Raw genomic sequence first — 21,927 nt, forward strand, 5'->3', positions numbered from 1 at the left:
AAGGAGGCATGACTGTGGTACCGAATGCGAAGAATGAACTCATACCGACTAGAACGATTACCGGGTGGCGAGTGTGCATTGATTACAGAAGACTAAATGAAGCCACACGCAAGGATCATTTCCCTCTACCCTTCATTGATCAAATGCTAGAGAGGCTAGACGGTCATGAGTTCTATTGTTTCCTAGATGGGTATTCGGGGTACAATCAGATACCGATTTCACTGGAAGATCAGGAGAAGACCACCTTCACATGTCCCTACGGTACCTTTGCTTACAGGAGGATGTCATTCGGTTTATGCAATGCTCCAACAACATTCCAGAGGTGCATGATGGCTATATTCTCTAATATGGTGGAGAGCTTCATGGAGATTTTCATGGATGACTTTTCAGTCTTTGGCTCTTCCTTCGATGCATGTCTATATAACTTGGAAAAGGTACTCAAGCGTTGCAAGGAAACCTATCTAGTGTTGAACTGGGAAAAATGCTACTTCATGGTGCAAGAAGGTATTGTGCTTGGACACAAGGTTTCACAGAGAGGGATTGAGGTCGATAGAGCCAAGGTGGAGACAATTGAGAAGTTGCCACCACCAACATCTATCCGGTCTGTGAGAAGCTTCTTGGGACATGCAGGATTCTATAAAAGGTTCATCAAGGATTTCTCCAAGATAGCTAAGCCATTGTCCAATTTGTTGCAGAAAGATGTGCCCTTCGATTTCACAAAGGAATGCCTACAAGCATACAACATCTTGAAGGACAAGCTGATTAATGCCCCGATCATAATAGCACCGGATTGGACACTCCCTTTTGAGTTGATGTGCGATGCGAGTGATTTAGCAGTTGGAGCCGTTCTAGGACAAAGAGTGAACAAACATTTCCAGCCAATTTACTATGCTAGCAGGACCTTGAATGGAGCTCAGCATATTACACTACAAGGAAAAGGAACTACTAGCGGTATTTTTTGCTTTTGATAAATTTCGCTCATATCTAATCTTGTCCAAGGTTATTGTGTAGACAAATCACTCAGCACTCAGACGTCTACTTGCAAAGAAGGATGCAAAGCCAAGGCTGCTTAGGTGGATTCTGTTGCTGCAAGAATTCGATGTCGAAATCCATGATAAAAAAGGCATCGAGAACCTGGCCGCGGACCATCTCTTCCGGTTAGAGGATTTAGATTTGGGAGGGAAGACACCCAGAACCCTTTGAGATGAGTTTCCAGACGAGCAACTCTACTTAATTCATGTAGATATATCCCCTTGGTATGCTGATTTTTCCAACTATCTCGTAGGAAACGTCCTCCCTCCTAATCTTTCATATCAATAGAGGAACAAATTCTTCTCTGATGTGAAACACTATTTGTGGGAGGACCCCTTTTTGTATAAGCTTTGTGCAAATCAGATCATTCAAAGGTGTGTTCCCAACGAGGAGACGAAGTCGGTACTCTGATACTACCATGACCGAGAAGCAGGAGGCCATTTTGGAGCCAACCGGACAGCAGCCAAGGTGTTATAATCATGTTTCTATTGGCCCACCTTGTTCAAGGATGCTCACAGGTATGTGTCCGCATGTGACCAATGCCAAAGGACAGGTAACATCTCTCGACAGAATGAAATGCCTCTGAAAGAATGGTAGGATCCATCGTATGGACGCCAAATAGGTTGGGGAATGGGTGGGCGAATTTCAAAAATTTCCTACCTTTCTTCAAACTGGGAATCACATTCCCTTATTTTAGAATCGAATATTCAAGGATCTACTCGAACCAAACCAGACAAGATCTGAACCAAAGATCAGGGGGAGGGTTATACCTGATACGGAGATTCAAAATCTCCCAACATCAGTATTCACGCCCAATGAAAGATCCAAGATCTGCTCCCGCTGAAGATGACACAACGATTCAAAATCTCCCAACATCAGTATTCACGCACTGAACTCTTCACAATAACTCGTTGGAGGCTTAGAGTACCAAACCAAATCAGCCTTTTAGCAAAGACTGATATCAAGAACAAATTTCTTGATTCTCCCTTCAATGGAGTTCAAACTATGCAGCAAGGTGGCGGTGGCTGGAGGAGATCCCTAAGCTGAAAGTGGCGTGAATGCAGTTTTTAGCTTAAGGAGGATGAGATCCTATCTCAGATTGCAGAGAGTGTTAACTGCAAAAACCCTAGGTCAAATTCTTGTAATTCTCTGTTAGGGTTTTCTCCTTTCTTAGTGATTAAGAAACCTCCTAATCCAATTAGGAGCTATCCCAATCCAAATCTGTATTTGGATAGGGGATAATCTTAATCCTATCTGCAGATTAGATTAGCCCATTCCTGATCTCATCAGGAGTTTAGTCTTAATCCTATCTGTAGATTCGCCCCTTTAAGTGGGTGATCAGATTAGCCCTGTTCAAAATGGGCTTTTAGGCCTAATAAGTAATTAGTGCTCAATAAGTTTCCAAACTGCTGCCCAGTTGGGCTTCTTTGTATGGCGTGGGACCCAAGCATTGATCTCCACATTAGCCACATGGGTTCGGCCCAGCCTTTGTTACAAGGCTTAACTGAATTCACTAGAAAACCTAGTGAACCCCTTGAGCCCATCACATGGACCCTATGGGCCCAACACTTACACTAAGTGGTCCTTGGGCCAAGCCATCTTATAAAAACCCAGGGACTGTAGGCGGATGCAAGATTATCCCATTAGGTATTATCCTAAATGGTCTTACACTTAACCTCTCAGCCCATAATGATCAAGCACTGCCCAACAAGAGAAGACCTCTCCCTCGGCTGCAAGGAACAGTGCTGTAGTCTCTACTCACATGGATCCCGAGAATTAAAACAATTTGCAAACAATTTGAAACCATATATAACTATATATCATATATATAAATTTTGCAAAACAAAATTCCAACGATTGAAATCAACTGCCGGCAGTTTGGTTTCCATCAGAGAGAGTGCATCCCCGATCATTACCTTTGTCCGACAAAGAGGCTGATCCTGTCACTATGATCACCTACTCAGATGAATTCTCAGACTGTCCCAACATACCCAGGTTTTGACCCCCGCTAAGGATCTCACTGATTGGCATATCAAAGACAGACCAATCCGACACCTAGTGCAGTACCATAATCGGGTCTAGGGGTCAGGTGTAACTTTCCAATTTTGCCCATCAATCTCCAAGATCCAAGGCAATACTGGAAATCTGGTATGGTTCAAGGGTTCAAGTAATCCTACATTGCGTGTGCCTTGGGTCTCACCCTGGCGGCTGAGACAAGCCACCCCAACAGTTGGCAGCACACCAGTGTTAGCCTTGACAGGATAAATCTCCCCAGACTTATCCAACGACTGTGAACATTTAAAACTAACACAAGTCTCATTAAGTGTCCAATTTTAGGGTCTTACATAGAAGTATACCACACAACATGAATCAAACATGTACTTTATTTATTTACATTAAATATGAAAAGTACATCAAAACTGATTGAAGCTAAGGGCATACAAAACAGTCTAACAGCCTCTCACTAACATATTAATTTGTGAAATCTTTGATGTATGGGGTTTTGACTTCATGGGACCTTTTCCAAATTCTTTTGGAAATAAATACATCCTAGTTGCTGTTGACTATGTGTCCAAATGGGTGGAAGCCATGGCTTTACCCACAAATGACTCTAGTAGAGTAGTCCAATTCCTTATGAAGCTATTCACCCAATTCGGCACACCCTGCGCCATAATTAGTGATAGGGGAACTCATTTCTACAACACCCAATTTGAGTGACTGATGTGAAAATATGGTGTAACACATAAATTAGCAACCCCATATCACCCTCAAACCAGTAGCCAAGTCGAATTAGCTAACAGGGAATTAAAAAAAAATGGAGAAGACGGTAAACTCTTCAAGAAAGGACTGGTCAGTCAAGTTAGATGATGTATTGTGGGCATATAGGACTGCATATAAAACACCTATTGGCATGTCCCCATATAGGTTGGTCTTTGGAAAACCATGTCATTTACCTGTTGAACTTGAGCATAAGGTGTATTGGTCCCTGAAATTATTAAATTTTGATTTGCAGGCCGCAGGTGCACAGAGACGAGTGCAACTCAATGAGATGGATGAATTCAGACTTGCAGCCTATGAGAATGCCAAGATCTATAAGGAAAAAACCAAACGATGGCATGACAGAAATTTATTGAGGTGTGATTTTCAGGTAGAACAACAAGTACTATTATATAATTCACGCCTCCGGTTGTTCCCAGGTAAACTGAAATCGAGGTGGTCCAGACCTTTCACCATATCACAAGTTTTCCCTCACGGAGCTGTAGAGGTCACTCACCCGACACAAGGCACGTTTAAGGTCAATGGTCATCGCCTAAAACCATATATAGTGGATGGAACGTTGCCTACCCCATCAATTTTATACCTAGACGGTCATTGATCCCATTGGAATGTTGAGCTTCAGACAGAAAACAAGCGCTTATTGGGAGGCAACCCATTGTTGATAAGTAGTTTTTTTTTATTTGTTTTTCGGCTTTTTTTTTCGTATCACTCGAGTTTTTTTTTAGGGTATTAATATCGTCGATTGCTGATCACCCCTAGTGTTTCTCATTCTCTCCTCCTAGTTTCTTTTGATCCTTAGCAGCTAGAGGGCCCAAACGAAGGAGCCACTTCAAATTTCATAACGCTCTTCAGGGAAGTTTTCTAAATCCCCTTAGATGCTTGAAGTCATACTGCCCACATTGCTGACCCCATCCTTACACTCTACCTATATGAACATTGAGGTTAATGTTCCTGATAAGTGTGGAGGAGGCTATAGCTATGCACCTCAATCACCCCAATACATAAATGCATTGATAGGCTGCATAAACTGGTAATCACCTCAAAATTATTGTTGTCTATAAGGTGAATTCCAAGAGAGAATACGCTGAAGTTGAAGGAAAATCACTTGTAAGTGTTAGAATTTGTTCCTGTGATTTATCCAATTTTATCACAATACATGAGGTTGAGGAAGTCGAATAGGACTTTCATCATAGCCAGCACTAACTCTATTCATGTCTATAGTGTACTTGATTGAAGTTCGAATGAAACTCAAGCAATTAGTGAACATCATGAATTGTTAATGCTTGAACTTCAACAAGTGATCCAAAAATGAAAAAAGAGAAGAAGAAAGGACAAAGTCCGAATTACTCCATTGTCATGAACTGAATAATAAAACTAGCGGTTTATGATATGAGTTCAGTCCCAACTCCGCTATTCCAAGTTGAATAGTAAAACTAGCAACTTGGTATATGAGTATTGTCATCTGCCCCTAGCCTGTGACCCGTGTAAGATGGAGCATAAAATGCACTCACACACAAAAAAAAGAAGAGAATTCCGTGACGACTGAGGTTCAAGGGGACAAAAATATGGTTGGACATTTAATTTAGTACATTAACAGGATTTGAGACCAAGCTCGAGGTGATGGTTAGTTAGGGCGATCAAGGAGCTGCTATATATATTGAATGGAATTGAGTGCTAGAGCATGAAGAATCTCATGTTCTCCCATTCCTTTGCTCTTATGTATGTGGTAAGAGTGGCCAACCATGGGGATGAATCAGAATGCTTATGTAGGATTTCCGATCAATTAACGCATTCTCATCCTAAAATTCATGCGATATATGGAAATAGTCTGGGGAATGATCAGTTTATGAGTATTATCTTTGCTTGAGGACAAGCAAAAGCTTAAGTGTGGGGGTGTTTGATCTGTGCACATGCTACACATTATTTTTATTGCTTTATACATGGTTTTGATGATGATTCTTAATGGTTTTTACCCTAATTGAGCTGAATTTTAGGAAATTGGGAATTTGGGACAATTTAGAGTTAAGAGAACATAATACATGGTGATATGGCGGCAAGGGAAGGACTTGAGCCCACCAAGGAGAGAGGCCCAACTGCAGCCCTATGGGAGGCTCCAAAAGGCGATTGACTTTAGGAGTATTAAAAGAGAAAGAAAGAGAGGAAATTAGGGGTCGACCCCTTGACACAAGAATGGAGAGGAAATTTCTAGGAGAAGGATCACAAGGCTGTTGAAGGAGAATTGAAGAAGAGATCGAAGATTGATGTAGAAAATTTAAGTGTCTTCTTCTTTGATTCGACGAATTTGGTATCCTAGATTCAATTAGGGTTTTTCTTTGTTGAATCTTTATTTCTTTCTATTATAAGAACCATGATGGATGTTAATTCATATTTGTAATTAATATTTTAAGCTGATCTGATTGATAATGATTCAGTCTTGGGATTTCTTGATTAGGGTTTTCGATTATAAGAGTAATTTTGGCCGAACTGCTCTTGTTTCTTGGATTATTCAAATTGCTTGAGAAAGGGTTTAGGTAATTAGATCAACTGATCAAGAAAATGGATTGAATGTACCTTAGAGATAATGTGCATGATTCGTTTGACATTCATTCAACAAGAATTTATTTCCTTCGAATTCTTTGTCCTTAGTGCATCTATGGCGATTAAATTCTTGATGGAAATATAAGAGTTGTTGCTCATAGATAGAGCAGGCTGTGCTTGAAAGAGGTTGCTCATACAATTAGAAATTAGTCAACCCATGACTGAATTCAATTTTTGTTGGATATCTTAATGGTATAATTTCTGAACCGATTCTACTAGTATTTTTGTGAAGCACTTCCTCTCATTGCTTAAGGTGGTTTGATTTGAGAATACTTAAGATAATTTGCTAATTAGGAGTTAAGTTTTCCTTGTTTAACCTTTCGGATTGTCAGATAACAAAAGGCTGATTCAGTACTAGTAGTTGTTGTATTAATCCCTGTGGGAACGATACTCTACTCATTAGTATATTACTTGATCGACTAGTGCACTTGCTAGTGTAATCTAAACGCATCAAGTTTTTGATAGTTGGATTATTCACTTGCTAGTGAGCTCCACAAAAATTAATTTTAATCCAACTAATCGGTGGCTTGGTCCAAGCACTAGCTAGTGTTATAGTGGATTGATGTGGCTGCACAGGAATACTCTGATTCTTCTTAGATGCAAGAACTACTAACTCCAAATGTTAGTGAGATAGCACCATAAAATGCACAGCTATTCCAAGAGGTCCGGCTGTGAAACCCTTCCCTTTAAATATACCCGGCCCCTACATCTATCTGTCAATGAAGCTGGACTCCATCCCATAATCCACGGCTCATCATATCATATATAGAGGTGTCCCACCCGTTGCCAATGACCCAATGAAGATTATCTATCTATAATGTGACTTCTCACTTTCAACATTGATGCCCAAGTTCCAGAAATTGATGATCCTTTCATATATAGGGGGTGATCTAGAAAGAGTAGCCAAATTTTAATTGAGCCCACAATTGATATTAGATGTTAGGAATCCCCATACTGGTTTCATAATCAAGGCTATATCCAATGTTAGAATGTCCCTAATCCCAACCCTCCATCTTCCTTACATTAGTAGAATTTCAATTCTTTCAAGTATATGTAATGATCTCTGATGAGGGCGGATTTGGCCCTCTAATGACATTGTGACATATGGCATCTCAGAACAGGTAGATGACACCTAGACATCACCTAAGTGATGATTTGGAGTCCCAGATCGCGGCTCGTCTTTACCCCAACCTAGCGACTTGCCTTTACGCCGACCTAGCAACCTCGACCACAACTTAGGTCGGCATGCAGCACCTTGTCCAGGGTAAGCCTGTAGCACCTCGTCATCGGCCAAAGTGACCTCGACGCAGGGTGTGACCTCCCTCGACAGCTTGCCAACCTGATTGGGGACTAGGCGGTGACCTGTGAGATGTGATCGCCGACAAATTCGGCAAGCATATCTCGACACTCCTAGGTTTCTCAAAAGTTGGCCCACGTACCGAATGTTCCGAAAGATGGTCAACGTGCATGGTGGTTACCTTTGAGGATCTCGGACCGGTTAGGCACGACCTCTCGGAAATCTTGGATGTGGTGTGTGAGGCCCACACCAAACAATGCCTATATAAAGGCACCAACCCCAATGACACAAGAGAGAGGCGAGTAAGCACATTCTAGCTCTCATACTTTTTGATTTTTTAGCTCGGGATCAACTACGAGAGTACTAACTTAATCGTCGGAGCGACCTCACCGGGTTAGCCACCCCAGGTCCTCTAACATTGATTCCTTGTAGGTTTCTCTGAAGAGCTACCCAGCTCAACAATCAACCTAGCTCGGAACCCAATCTACCCCCTAGCTTGGCCTAGTCAGCTCGGCATCCAAATACTCATCCAGCAAAAATTCTTCACTTCAGTCTTTGAGTCATCGACCATCTGGATGTAGTCTGAACAATAGGGTGCTGCCAAAAAACCCTTCATCAATTGGCACCATCTGTGGGAAATGCTACAAGAAGCTAAGTTCTCACCTCTAAAAAGCTAAGTCTTTATCTTCCAAATAGCTAAGATCTCACCTTTTAGAAATTAAAGTTCTCACTTTCTAATTTCCATATTTTATGAACTCAAAGGAACTTTTGAGCAGCATCAACACCCAGAACGAATACCGATTACTAGGGGGCAAAAACATCTGTGGTGAACCTAGAGAACTCCCCTATGACAATCAGACAAGTTCAGGCCGAACTCAGCATCCCTAGGGCCCCAGATAAATGCCCCACTACTGCACGTGAATGCCCCTCTCGCCGCGGTAGAGCCATCAGCAGTTTCTTCCAGGCACGAAGCGCGGCAGTTCCATGAGATGAAGCATGAATTTCTAGATGTATGCATGGGAGCAGCTCGATGTATTCATGTCGATGCAGAATAGGCAGCAGCAGAACGACCTTAACAACTAGCAGTCTGGCGATAGGCACCTCAAAGTAAGGCTGTCCTCACAGGTCGAGCCAGTCATGGTTCCCGTAGGAAGTTGATGGTCAACAGACTAAGCAGATCTACCAACTTTATTTCAGCCCAGATAAGCCTCATCAGTTCTCTTTGTGAGGTCTCTTCTACAGATTGAACCCTTCGTGGCTCCTGTGGGAGTTAGCGGCCTACGAACTATGCGAACGCCCTTGCAGGTTGAGCCCCTCAAGGCTCCCGAGTGAATCGGCGGCCTACAGTTAGTAGAGGTACTCCCGTAGACCAAGCTCCCTGTGGCTTCTCGTAAGAGTGGACGACCGACGTCATAACGAGGCTGATGCAGTGCAGCCATGGCCATGAACTGCCGACTCACACCAACAACAACATTTTTCCCTCGCAAAGGGGGGGGGGGGCAGAACATGTACACCGAGGTCTCGCAAGCACTCACCTAGGAAGATAGTCCCACGGGATGACGTAGAAGTAACCATATGAGAGGTTACTACAGAATGACCACCTGCGTAGGCAGAAAGGTTAGGTCGCACATCAGTCAAATAATATTAAGGAGAGTGGACTATGAAGTCGCTCCTATTGCCTAAGGGCTAAGGTGTCGAGCTGATAAAGACCTCGACACAACCTAAGACCTAGCCGCCCCTTTGGCATGGGCAAAGTCAAGAGTAAGGAGAGTGGACTATGAGTCGCTCCCTAGGCTTAAGGGTTATGGTGGCAAGCTGATAGAAGAACTCGACACCACACAAGACCCAGTTGCTTCGGCATGGGCAACCTGAACCCTAGTCGCTTCGGAAGGGGTAACCTAAACCCCAATCGCTTGTCCAGCAGGGGTGAAATAAAAAAGCAGTTCGTGTTCATCGGTGTGCAAACATGTCGAATACCTTCCCTACAGTGTTCGCACCCCTCAGCTTACATCGACCTCGGATTATTCCTAACTATGCCCAGCCCACCAGTTCGGCACCTCGGGTGAATTCACACTTAGAAAATTTTTGGAGAAAAAAAAAGAGAGAAAAAGAAACGACGGAAGGAAGATTAATTCGGCACAAGAAAGAAAAACAAAGGAAAGACCAATTCGCTTTTAGCATCATGACAGACGCAAACTTGGCCGTTCTCTTCATGGTTGACCTCCACCTCGGTTCCTGGCTCCACATCGAACTAGCTTGAGAAACACTGTGTCAAAGTCTACCTAGGTGGAGTGACCTAATAAAACAACCACACAGAACCGCTTCTTGAGGATGACATGATGAGCTTCACTCTTGAGGTACTTAGTTGGATTATAGAATCCCTTGATGGTCACATCCTTAATAAGGTAGATGTCCTCGGGGTACCTGCTTCACCTCTCCTCGAGCAGATGAATTCGCTCTCGTGCCCCGATAATCAAGATGGCGAGGTCCTGCGTAAGGCTCTAAACACTCGGACTCTTCTGACCTGAGAAGCAAATTAGACCAATGCTTACAACTACAAGCTTATCGAATCAGCCATTCCGGGCCAAAATGAGCGATCTACTCCCTTCGCCGAGCTACTTTCAGCTCGGGAGTGGGGGGCAATTGATGAGGACGGATTTGGCCATCCAATTACATTGTGACACATGGCATCTCAAAATAGCTAGATGACACCTAGACACCACCTAAGTGATGATTTGGAGTCTCATATCGCAGCTTGTCTTTACCCCGACATGGCGACCTGCCTTTACTGCCAACCTGGCGACTTGCCTTTACCGCCAACTTGGCAACTTGCCTTTACGCCGACCTAGCAACCTCGACCACAACTTTGGTCGGCTTGTAGCACCTTGTCCAGGGTCAACCTGTAGCACCTCGTCACCGGTCGAAGTGACCTCGACGTGAGGAGCGACCTTCCTCAAGGGCTTGCCGACCTGACTGGGGACCAAGCGGTGACCTGGGAGATGTGCTCACCGACAAATTCGGCATGCATATCTTGACACTCCCAGGTTTCTCAAAAGTTGGCCCACATACCAAATGTTCCGGAGGATGGTCAACATGCATGGCGATTACCTCTGAGGATCTCAGACCGGTTAGGCACGACCTCCCAGAAATCTCGGATGCAGTGCGTAGGCCCACACCAAACAATGCCTATATAAAGGCACCAATCCCAATGGCACAAGAGAGAGGCGAGTGAGCACATTCTAGCTCTCATACTTTTTGATTTTTTAGCTCGCGATCTACTACAAGAGTACTAACTTAATCGTCGGAGCGGCCTCGCCAGGTTAGCCACCCCGGTTCCTCTAACATTGATTCCTTGTAGGTTTCTCAGAAGAGCTACCTAGCTCAGCAGTCAATCTAGCTCGTCACCCAATCTACCCCCACCTTAGCATCCAAGTCCTCATCCAGCAAAAATCCTCCACTTTGGCCTTTGAGTCTTTGGCCACCTAGAAGTAGTCCGAACAACAAGGTGCTGGCAAAAATCCCTTCATCAATCTCTACCTTCACAACCCCACCAGAAGTCTTGGCACATTGAATGAAAATGATTGGCATCAACTTGGAAAATCAAAGAAGTAGAAAGAGTATACAAAGGTAGAGTCTCCACTACACTCTTTAGTAGTACAATTTGACCCGCTTGAGAGAGCAATTGTGATTTCCAGTTTGATAGTTTTGAAGGAACATTGGCCAGCACTTCCGTCCAACCCTTGATCCTTATTTCGCCTCTTATCATAAAAAAGGAGCCTAAGTAAAAGATTAGTAAATAATGATGAATAAAAGCTATTTTAGGCACAATGAGGCTCTACCACATATTGATAATGATAGGGATTATAGCTGATAAGGGCAACTTTTGGGCCCTAATATCAATAAAAATAACTTTTTTAATATAATTTCTAAAATAAGATAACTTTTTAAAATATATATCAAGAAAGGGCAAAAATATTGTTCATGGTGGCTCCAAACCATCGTTAAATTCTCTCGAGTTCATCAAATAAGCTGAGAGGATGCACATGGTGGCTCTAGCCAAGCTCAACCTTCTCGCCGAAGCTCATGGCACTACTACTACTTTGGTCACTGCTCAACAGCTTTGGCCCTTAATTCTCAAGCTCTCTTTCAGTAGATATGTGGGCAGAGGCTATACCAATCTAGTTGCCACTTTCACCTTCTTCTTCCTTCGATTATGGCTCATAGTTTTTCGAGAAGATCATGATACAAGCAATGACCGAAGATGGGAGCGAGCTCTTTGATTGTTCTATCAGAGGGCGACTGTGACACGCACCATCCAACCTGATGAAAAAAGCCTCCATGCTCTCTCCATGCTTTTGCTCTAGAGCTTTGCCATCTCTAGCTGTTTTTCTTTCCCGATCTCCTTCACCGTCGATATTTACTTGTATGGTCTCCGATCTCCTTCTCAGTGTTCTCACTGGTATTTGTAAAGCAAAAGTAGAGCTTGTGGGTCGAGGCAGAGGTGGAGGTGGACGGCGGATTGGCATTGCCAAAAGTGTTCATCTTCTTCTTTTTTCTCTCTCTCCCTCCCACACAACACTAAAGGCGGAAGCAGTTTGGAGAAGGAAGAAAATGAACAATATTTTTGTCCTTTCTTGATATTAGGGCACAAAAGTTGCCCTTATCAGTTATAATGTCATCAACAAAAAATAAATGATTAATTACACACCTACCTGAGCCAAAAGGGCAACCTTTCAAATTTTTGAAATTGATACCATTAAACAATAGTTTTGAGAGCACATTTAGATAAAAGAATGAATGGAGAGTAGGCATCCCTGTCTGAGACTATGTTGTGGGTGGATAGATGAGCATAGAATTCCATTAACAAATGCAAGAATAAATAAGATGATAGAACTTGTCAAAGAATTCTCTTAGTTGGAGCATCGAATTCCTTTACAAACCTCGTATAGGTTTCCTTACGTTTCCTTTCCTTTCCCTACCTTTTCCTTCAAACCAAACATAGCCTGAATAGTAAATGCCATTCCATACGATCATATTCTTTGGAAAAGTCTAGCTTCGTAAGAAATTCTCCCACCCGAACCTTCTTTTGTAATGAGTTCTATCACCCTATTATCAACAATTTGTCTCCTAGGAATGTGAATGCATGCTTGCTAGTAATAATCATGGTGATGATTTTGTAAACCATATACCAATGGGTCTAAACTCTAAAGTCAGCCATCCTTGAGAAGGCTCTAATAATTAGGGAAAATTCCTGATCAGTACCCTGTACTTTGGCTCGTGTGACAATTTGGTCCCCAAACTTTAAAATGAGACAATCCAGTACCTGAACTTTTAAAATGTGACAATCTATTACCCGAACTTTCAAAATGTTACAATCCAGTACCTGTCATTAACTAGTCCATTAATCAGCCATTAATTGACATTTGAAAAGTCAAAAATGCCCTCAGGATGCAATCTAATTCTCTTTATCAAGCATCCAAACATTGACAATAAAATGAACAATCCCAAATTCTAGATTCTTCTAAACAGTCACCAACTTTTTTGAATAGAAGAGGCTAGGATTTGGGGTGCTCAATTTTTTGTCAATGTTTGGATGATTCATAAAGAGAATTAGATACCATTCAAAGGGCATTTTTTTATTTTTCAAATGTCACTTAATGACTGATTAATGGACTAATTAACGATAGATACTGTTACATTTTAAAAGTTTAGATATTAGATTGTGACGTTTTAAAAGTTCGAAAGCACTGAATTATGGCATTTTAAAGTTTTGGGACTAAATTATCAGTCCAACCAGGGTACTCATCGAGAATTTTCCTTAATAACTATTATTGAATAATGTTGTGAATCAAATCATTTATGCAAAAAATCTTTTGGGTTACAAGTTTTGAGTTCGGATATGCTGACCGCAATCCATTATTGGCCACGTTCAGCTGCCCGTGCCCCACATTAGCAATATCTTTTACACTTTACATATATAGCAGATATTCCCGATGTGCGGATTGGTGGTCAGCAATATCTATCACAAATTTTAGTAAATGCTTGCAATGATAGGGGTGTTTTTAGTAAATGAACCTAAACAAGACAAACAAAGATCTTATATATGTTAGAAGTCAGAACATACCAAGGACCGTTACGATGGTAAGAACAAAACGACATGGTAATTTCTCACATAATCCGATGGACTGGTGCAAGTGCGACGTTCCCCCGGAACATGAAAATTTTACCGGTAAAATAGTCGGCAGCCGGGGTAGCTTGACGCAGCAAGACTAAATCCACATTGTAAAACACGTGTGGATCCCTTCATAACGTTGGATTGGAATTAAAGCCCATACGATCTAAACATTAGATGAACCATTGAAATTAATCTGACGGTTCAAAAGAGATAGCTTAAACGGGCGGCATCGGGCAACCTAACTGGCTTACTGTAATTCTGCACGGAATCGGTTTCCTTCCTATTATAATGTAAATCAATGTCTGCGATTACGACCTGTACAAGTTTCTCTCTCTTCTCCATGTTCGGTGAATCCAACTCATCGAATCAATTGCTGGAGACGGCTGAGGCCAGAGAAGAACAACGAAGCACGCAGTCGTCGAAGAGGCAGCGACTGAGACAAAGGGAGAGAGGAGAAGGAGATGATGTCGAATAAGATTTATTGGCAATTAAATTGTGGTGGAGAAGACTTGGGGGTTGACAACTGTGGGATACTCTAAAGTTTTCTTTCCGGTCATGGAGGTTGAGGTTTCTGGTTCGAAACTTTTGTCTGTTGAAAGTTCTAAAAGGAGGGAGAAGGAGCAAATTCGCGTGAAGAGGGAAACCTTGCAAGCTGTGCTCGAGCAATGTCAGAGAGCTCTCGAATCACTGAAGAACACCGGCAGTGAGGACGCCGTCGCTGAATCGGAGGAAACTGATGAGGAATCTCCGTCTCAGTGCGGGGATTCTGAAACGGACGAGGTACGGATGCAATTCTTATAGATATTTGTTTCCGTCGACCTTCACATAGATTGAGCCTAGGTTTTAATCCTGTGTAACTTTATATATCCGATCGTTAGTAAACGCAAATCACTTCAGAAAAATTTCTTCCGATTCTGCGGTTCAATTTTCTAATAAAAACTCCTTGGTTTTGGAAGGTTTGGTTGTTATAATATGCGAACCCCTATTCTTTGTTTATGCTCCACAGCTCGAATCATGGCATAACGTTGGAAGCCTTCACGTAGAGCAATTAAGTTGCTTTAGTTTTCTTTCTTCCCTTAATTTAATAGTGTACCTGGCGTAGTAGTTATTAGCAAGATGCGTGGTCTCAAGCGCATCAAGATTATTTTATTTAGTTACATTTATTGTCATTGGTCTATTAGTAGTTCTCAGAATGAAGTTTTAATGGAGTTTATGGATTTGGTTGCTACCGGATGGATATGGGATGCGCCTCATTGGTAGATAATTAGCAATTAAGCACATGTTTTGGGACCTAGAGACGATGAACTGATTACTGATATGAAGTTTCTGGTGCTGACAAATGGTCAGAATGTGTGTATGTTGCTCCTGGAAAATTTGTCTTTATTTTGACTACACACTGCACTAGTAAAAAGACCATCCACTGCAGCAGTAAGAAGAGGGTATTGTTTGAAGTTTCTGATATGCATTTCATTGATATCACATTGCGGTGCCACATGGTATTATTTGTGCCAGAAGAATTTGAAGATTGGAATTCATTCCATTTGGTCCTTGTTTTGCATCCACTATGAACATTAGAGACAAGGAAATAGTTTGTTTGGCATGCATAATTATTAGTTGTTAAATAGTAAGCCTAGGCCTCATACTTACCAAAAAAGCCTAAGCCTCATGTCATTACAATGACCACCCCAAAATTTTAGTCCATTCTCTTGCCGGTTCCACTTGACTGGTATTATTAAGAGTCATATAACTTATATTTGGTAGTGCAAATAGGAACAACATTATATTTTTCCTATCACTTTTTTTTGTGTTCAACTGAAGCAATCCATACTTAATTGTTGGTATCTTACATGCAAATAAGCACTTTGCTATGAAAATTGAAATATTTTTCTTGTTCATATTCAGCTATGTGATCTTCTGAAATCTAGAGTTGACTCCCCCGACTTTCTTGAAAAGCTTGGAAACGCCCAGGTGCCAGTTCCACAAAATATGGCCGGTATGCATCCCAAGATGGACTCTTCCCTGGTGGCTAGACCTGTTCATGGGCCAGGCTTTGGGTGCAACTTTACACTGTTTTGGGCTTTGGCTTTGGGCCGGGCCTGTTCAAATTTTAGAAAAAGTCAAGCCCGAATGGCCCATAAACATGTCTACTGGTGGCTTGTGGAAATTTTGGTTAGATACCAGTTTCTTTTAGAAGCTACCAAACCACCAAAATATGTAGGCCTTCTTTGTGCTTCTTTAAGTTTGAAACAACTTTATTATTTAGGATAGGGATGACTATGTTGTCCTGTTGCTGGTTTATACTCATGATCCATGATTTGTGGTATGTTCTGAAAAAGGCTATATTTTTATTGTAACAGAAGATGGTAGCTCTTGGGATTTGGTCAGTGAAAACGATATATGGGAAGGTGGGAACATTGATGGAGATATTGAGTCAGATCAAGATGGTTATGTTCTTGTTACACAAGAAGATATTGTGGAGGGAATTGCATGTTTTATGGCTACATATATGTTGTCCTTAAAACAGACGAAAGTATGTGAAAGTTCCCTTTCTATTGTTTTCTTCTGTTGTAGATTCTTCTTAGTAGATCTCTTTCCAAACATTTATGTTAGTTTATATTTATATTACACAATGCAGTGATTAATTTTAGCCAACCATTATGCTTGCTTTAATACTTTTTGGCTTGTATGACATTGGTATTGTATTAATCCTTAACTAAGTTAGACTTCTTTTCTGTTGGCTCAGCAACAAGTGGTTAATCCTCCATGTCATGTAAACTTAATGCTTATAAGAACAATGCTACATTGAAAACATGTGCATTAGATTTTGAGTTGCATTTCTATCTAAGTGCATTTTTTTTTACCATAGAACTCTCCTCTGCATTGGAGCTTTTCCTTTCTATAGCCCATGGTCATTCATTAAATACAAGTTTCTGCCTTACTAGTACCTAGTGATTACATGCTATTGTGTCTGTTAATCTGTGTGTCTTGAATATTTTGGTAATCCTCTTCAATGGATATCACCTATCTAACATCAATTGGTGTCTTCATGATTTTAGGACATCTGCTTCTTGAGTCCATTAAGTTTTTTTTTTTTTTTTTCTTTCTATATGATAATAAAGAAATTCTATTAATTTAGTAGAAAGGGCATGAATACCATAGACAAGCAAGAAACTATACCTTTTTCTGTTGATTTGTAATGAAAAATATTCCATTTAAAAATTATTTGTCAGAAAACAATTTACATAACAAAAGTTTTTACTAACAAAAAGGAAAAAATATGCCAGAAGCAAACAAATTAGATTTGAGTCTAAGAGCATGGGATGCAAATTTGAGTCTGAGAGCAGTCACTTTGTGCGAAAAATGGCCAAGGTTAGGTCCAAATCCAATCCGTCCTTGTCAAGATCATGTGAAGCTGGGACCAACATTGGGTAATGATCCTAAGCAAACAAAAGGGTGTTGGAGACAAGGAAAACAAATGACTTACAATGTGTTGCCCTTCCAAAAAGTTAGTAAGGCTAGCAAAATGGTATATCAATATGTGAAAGGATTTTTTTATTTTTTTCTGCATGGAAGGAAACTTGCAAGAAAAGTGTTTTTTGAGTTGGAGGAAAGAACCGCTTGTAGAATTTGAGGAAACTTAAACAGAAGCTAGGGATATTAATGGTGAAGTTGGATTTTTTTTCATATGAAATGGAGATATTACTTGCCTCCTTGATCACTTTCCACAATCCATCTGCAAAAATCACATTTCACTTTCCTTGTCCAACTTGACTAAAACCTTCTTGTTCTGCATAATCATTTGCAACACATTATGTTGAACCTCCTCCTATTTCATTCCCTCATTTCTTCCTGGTCCACCTTTGTCACAATCTTCTCTAAATATGTGGTTTTGCTTTCCATATGGAAACCCCTAATCCTTAGATAGCCAATACTAAGGATGTTCAAGTGCCACCTGTCATAGCAAGGGTCCTATTCTCAATAAATAGGATTAACCTGAGTCCGTTCTGGCTGTATATGGTTTACCTGCTCCCAAATTATAGACTTGTAGTGGATTTAATGGAAAACCTCATTGGGGTAGAGAACCGTCCTTTTATTCTGTTCCTTTTCCTTGTTTATTAATTATATTCTACTCAGATGGCATTTCCTGAGGAGGAAGCTTATCCACTCATTTTGATGATCCAAATATTTTTCTTTCTCTTTGTGGTTGGATACATGTAGCACGTCCTTGTCAACAGTGGTTACTCTTACAAAGTTGAAGCACAATCTGCCCACCCTAAACAAAGAAAAAGAGAAAAGAAGGGAAGAACTACATCTTTCTGCCTTCTTATTCACCTTTCCACCCAATTGGTGGTCGTTTACTTTTCAAAGTTCAATAAGTTGATTATTTAGCTATAAAAATATGATATGTTAAACATCTGTTTTCTAGCTGGCATAATTTGCTACCAATCTCTTGAATTGAAGTTCAGTTCTGAGACTGGGAAACCAGCATATAGAATAGCAGCTAAGGTATATTGTGCTTGTGTAGGACTTGATATATTGTGTTTATTTTTCAGGATTTGACTCCAAATCAACTCCAAGAAGGTTAGTTTGGTTTCCTTTCTTACAGAATGTTTTTAACGAGCATCCTTCCCAATACCCTGGATAGCCAGGACTAACATTGGGTAATGGTCCTTTTTACACAATGGAAAAGTAAAATTCCAATGGAGTTTGTTCCCTGATGGAAATGATTCATTTTATATTTTGAATTAATTAGTTTTTCAGTTAAAGAATTGAGTAAGATATCTGATACTTCTTTGTGCTTTTCTTTAGCTCTCAGCAAAACATTCTCTGTAAAAAAGAAAAAAGGAAAACTTCGAAAGGCATGGGATGGAAGCAAAGTTATTTATAATGTGGCGTCTTGGGGTGCAACTGCCGTTGGGTAGGTTATGTATGATTCAATGTAATTTATGTTTGATTTTTTTTAGTTTAGTTTATCTCTAGACTAGATTTGGTAGTTCTGAAGGAACTTCAACTTGATTGTGTTCCCTGTTGTTGTATATAATTTGACAAGTGTCTATCCTACATATCCTCTCTCTCTCTCTCTCTCAATCCTTTCATGAGATTCTCTTGAAGATTTTATTTGGTAATTTCTTATCTAGTCATCCTTATAATATGCTGCTTTTACCAAGTTATGTCATTCATTAGTGGTCTGATAAGACAGTTGTATATTGGGGCCATTGGGCTGGTGGGTCAGTGGTCGGTCATTGGATAAAGATTTGCTGAGGTTTACTTCTTCCAATTGAAAAAAGTATTTTCACTTCATTTTGGGGTTGGTCCAAGCTTTAGGTTTTGATGGTCGGTGGGTGGTAGCTGATAAGTGATAATTTTCGTACGATATGTGCATACTTTGTCGAGTACAAATTTGCTACTACAGTTTTTGTTTAGCATTCTATTTGTCACGGGTGTGCCTGAAATCTTATTTAACAATATATGTCTTCAGCCTCATTGTTTGATCAGTCTGCGGCATTTATAATTACACAAAATGCAATTTTATTGACCTCTGGATCTTTCTCTGTTCGTGTCTAACAGGATATACCAAAATCCGATGCTATTTAGGGCAGCTTCTGTGGCTTTTTGGACCTCATGTCGTGTTATATCGAAGCTTTTCTAAATCTGTATGTATGTTGCTACCATGGAGAATGCTTGTAAGTTCGCTATTTGTGTCGTCCTTCTCTCGAAACGGAGGCTGGGAAGATTGCACAATTTGTTTAATTGATGACGTCTCTGTAAGAATTAGGAATGTAGGATCACCCAAATGTAGTTAATTTCTAATTAGATATCATAAGCCGGTTGGTCTTCATGAACGTGCTAACTGACTCGATGGGGGTGTGTTCTGTTAGAGGTGAAGGTTCAAAGTATCTACTCAGGGCGTATAGGTCTGTATCGGTACTTTTTTTAAGTTTTATTTTTTATTATTTAAATCGATTCAGAGTGGTTGGTTTAAGTTCTAGCTGCTCTCTGAAATCATGACCTGATACAACTCTTGGAAGGGCATATTGAAAAGCCATTGACATGATATGTATTGGCTAATATGGGCTGATACATGTCGATATTTTGAATTTTACTGTAACTCTACAATTCACATTTGTATTGGTATCATGCCAATGGTCTATCACCTAAAAACACCACCCCAAGGTCCCCAATCTTGGGGCTTACAAGTGACAACGATAATTATCTTAATCTTGGACTCTGATGCCTAGAGAAAAATTCTATCCATTACTACTTTCAATTGGACCCTTATCATTGTCCAAAAGTGAATTATTGAGTCGCTTGGCTTGATTCACTGAAAAATGTGCCTACGGCGTAATGGTCCCAAGCCTTTCTCATTTGCTATTAATTCAACCACCTTGCAGACAATTACCAAGAAATGGACACTCCAGGCCAAGGGACGTGTAAAATGTCACACGTCACTCGTCAATCGTGAGAAATCCTGTCCCTGCAGCACGTACTTCCTCGTCGAAAGCAATGGCAACACCCAACAATGAACCCTTGTTTCGATACAGGAATAAATACACAAAATTGTGAGCTTATCACCTCTAACTATCACGTTGTTGGAATACATTATTTTCCCCTTAAATGATAACAATCATACATTTTATTAAAATTCAACTATCGTTGTTTCTCCTTACTGACGCTTGATTGGCAGGAAAATTTAGGGGGCGTTATTTTTTCGGATTTTGAGAGGAGGAAAGTTGGTTAATGGGATTTTGATTCCCATTGATCAAGAATTTTTTGTTCTTTTTTCAGATTTATATGGGGATCAAGGAAAGTTCATTTTTCTGGTTACTACTTACCTGGGTAACTTGTATCCATCTCCTAAGTGAGTATTACTTACCTGGCTAAAATAGTCAGTCTTATTTACACGAAAAATAAAAGAACATGGATAAATGCACTTACCCGGGTAAGTGTTTCCCAGGAAAAAACTTACCCAAGTAATTGCATTTACCCGAATAACTTACCAAAAAACAAACAAGACCTTATTAGTAACTAAATTGATAGCGTGGCAGAAAAAAGAATGAATAAAAAAACAAAATTGATAACGAAGATGAAGCCAAGACATCAAAAAAAGAATGAACGGAACCACGGTAGAGAATCGTGCAACAGGACAAACCAATTGAATTTGACAATAGATAAAATATAGATGACATTGACTATAAAGAATACAGATAATAGGATCAATTTCCCAGTACTGTTACATTTATATTAGGAAGAGAATATATTTTTAAAAGGAATTATCGAAGAAAAAAAGACAACCTAAGATGGTAGCCTTGTCAATTAGGATGCATCTGCAGGTTAGTGGTAATTATTATTGTCCTTAATTGTGGTTAGGGGCCTCCTTCCAAAGCATTGAGTGCACTTCAATGATCAATCAAGGTGGCTCAAGGTCCTTCTCTTGCAGTGTATTCCCAAGCAGTTGTTGCATCTGTGATGCAAAGTAACCATCCAAAGATGAAAGATCTGCAGTAAAATACAGAATCAAATAAGCCTCTTAAATGGTTTATGTACAGGAAAATTTATTAAATTTGATAAATAATCTACTAAATGCGAAAAAGAAAGATCAACATCAAGGTGTTTGTTTTTATTTATCTTTGTTTGGATTTCATTATTTTTGTTGCTATTAGATTTTTCTTGGTTACTATTTCAAATACTTTGTGACTTTATCCTATGGGTGATTGTTGTAAAGTCACAACACCAACTTCAAGCTGCAGAGCACATAGGTCGAAGAAAACTACTACCATTGACTTACCACAATAGAAATATGGCTAAACAAGTGGATTGACAACAAAGAATAAAGTAATGATTTAAGAATGGATATGACATCAAATAGAACAGATTAGTGAAACAAGATTCATATAACCAATCCCATTGGGATAAGGCTTGGATGATGATGATAATATGCTTAGAAATCAGTAGGATACTAAGGAGCAATTAAGGCACCGATTGATTTGGTAGAGAAAACCTAGGGTTGTAATTGGGTTTTATTCGTATTGGGTCCTGCCACATCCAA

At 40.3% G+C, this 21,927-nt stretch overlaps 1 protein-coding gene across 1 annotated transcript; it reads left to right on the forward strand.

Annotated features, from left to right (window-relative positions):
- Positions 1-14,192: 14,192 nt before the first annotated feature.
- LOC104608600 (uncharacterized) lies at positions 14,193-19,883 on the forward strand. Its single transcript, XM_010274632.3, has 6 exons — positions 14,193-14,660; positions 15,783-15,873; positions 16,238-16,410; positions 18,434-18,461; positions 18,690-18,798; positions 19,449-19,883. Exons 1-6 carry the CDS (start codon positions 14,436-14,438, stop codon positions 19,528-19,530), a joined length of 708 nt encoding a protein of 235 aa, XP_010272934.1. The 5' UTR covers positions 14,193-14,435; the 3' UTR covers positions 19,531-19,883.
- Positions 19,884-21,927: the final 2,044 nt, after the last annotated feature.

Source organism: Nelumbo nucifera, chromosome 1 (genome assembly GCF_055504915.1).
Source record: "Nelumbo nucifera cultivar China Antique chromosome 1, China Antique-T2T, whole genome shotgun sequence".
Classification (NCBI taxonomy): domain Eukaryota; kingdom Viridiplantae; phylum Streptophyta; class Magnoliopsida; order Proteales; family Nelumbonaceae; genus Nelumbo; species Nelumbo nucifera.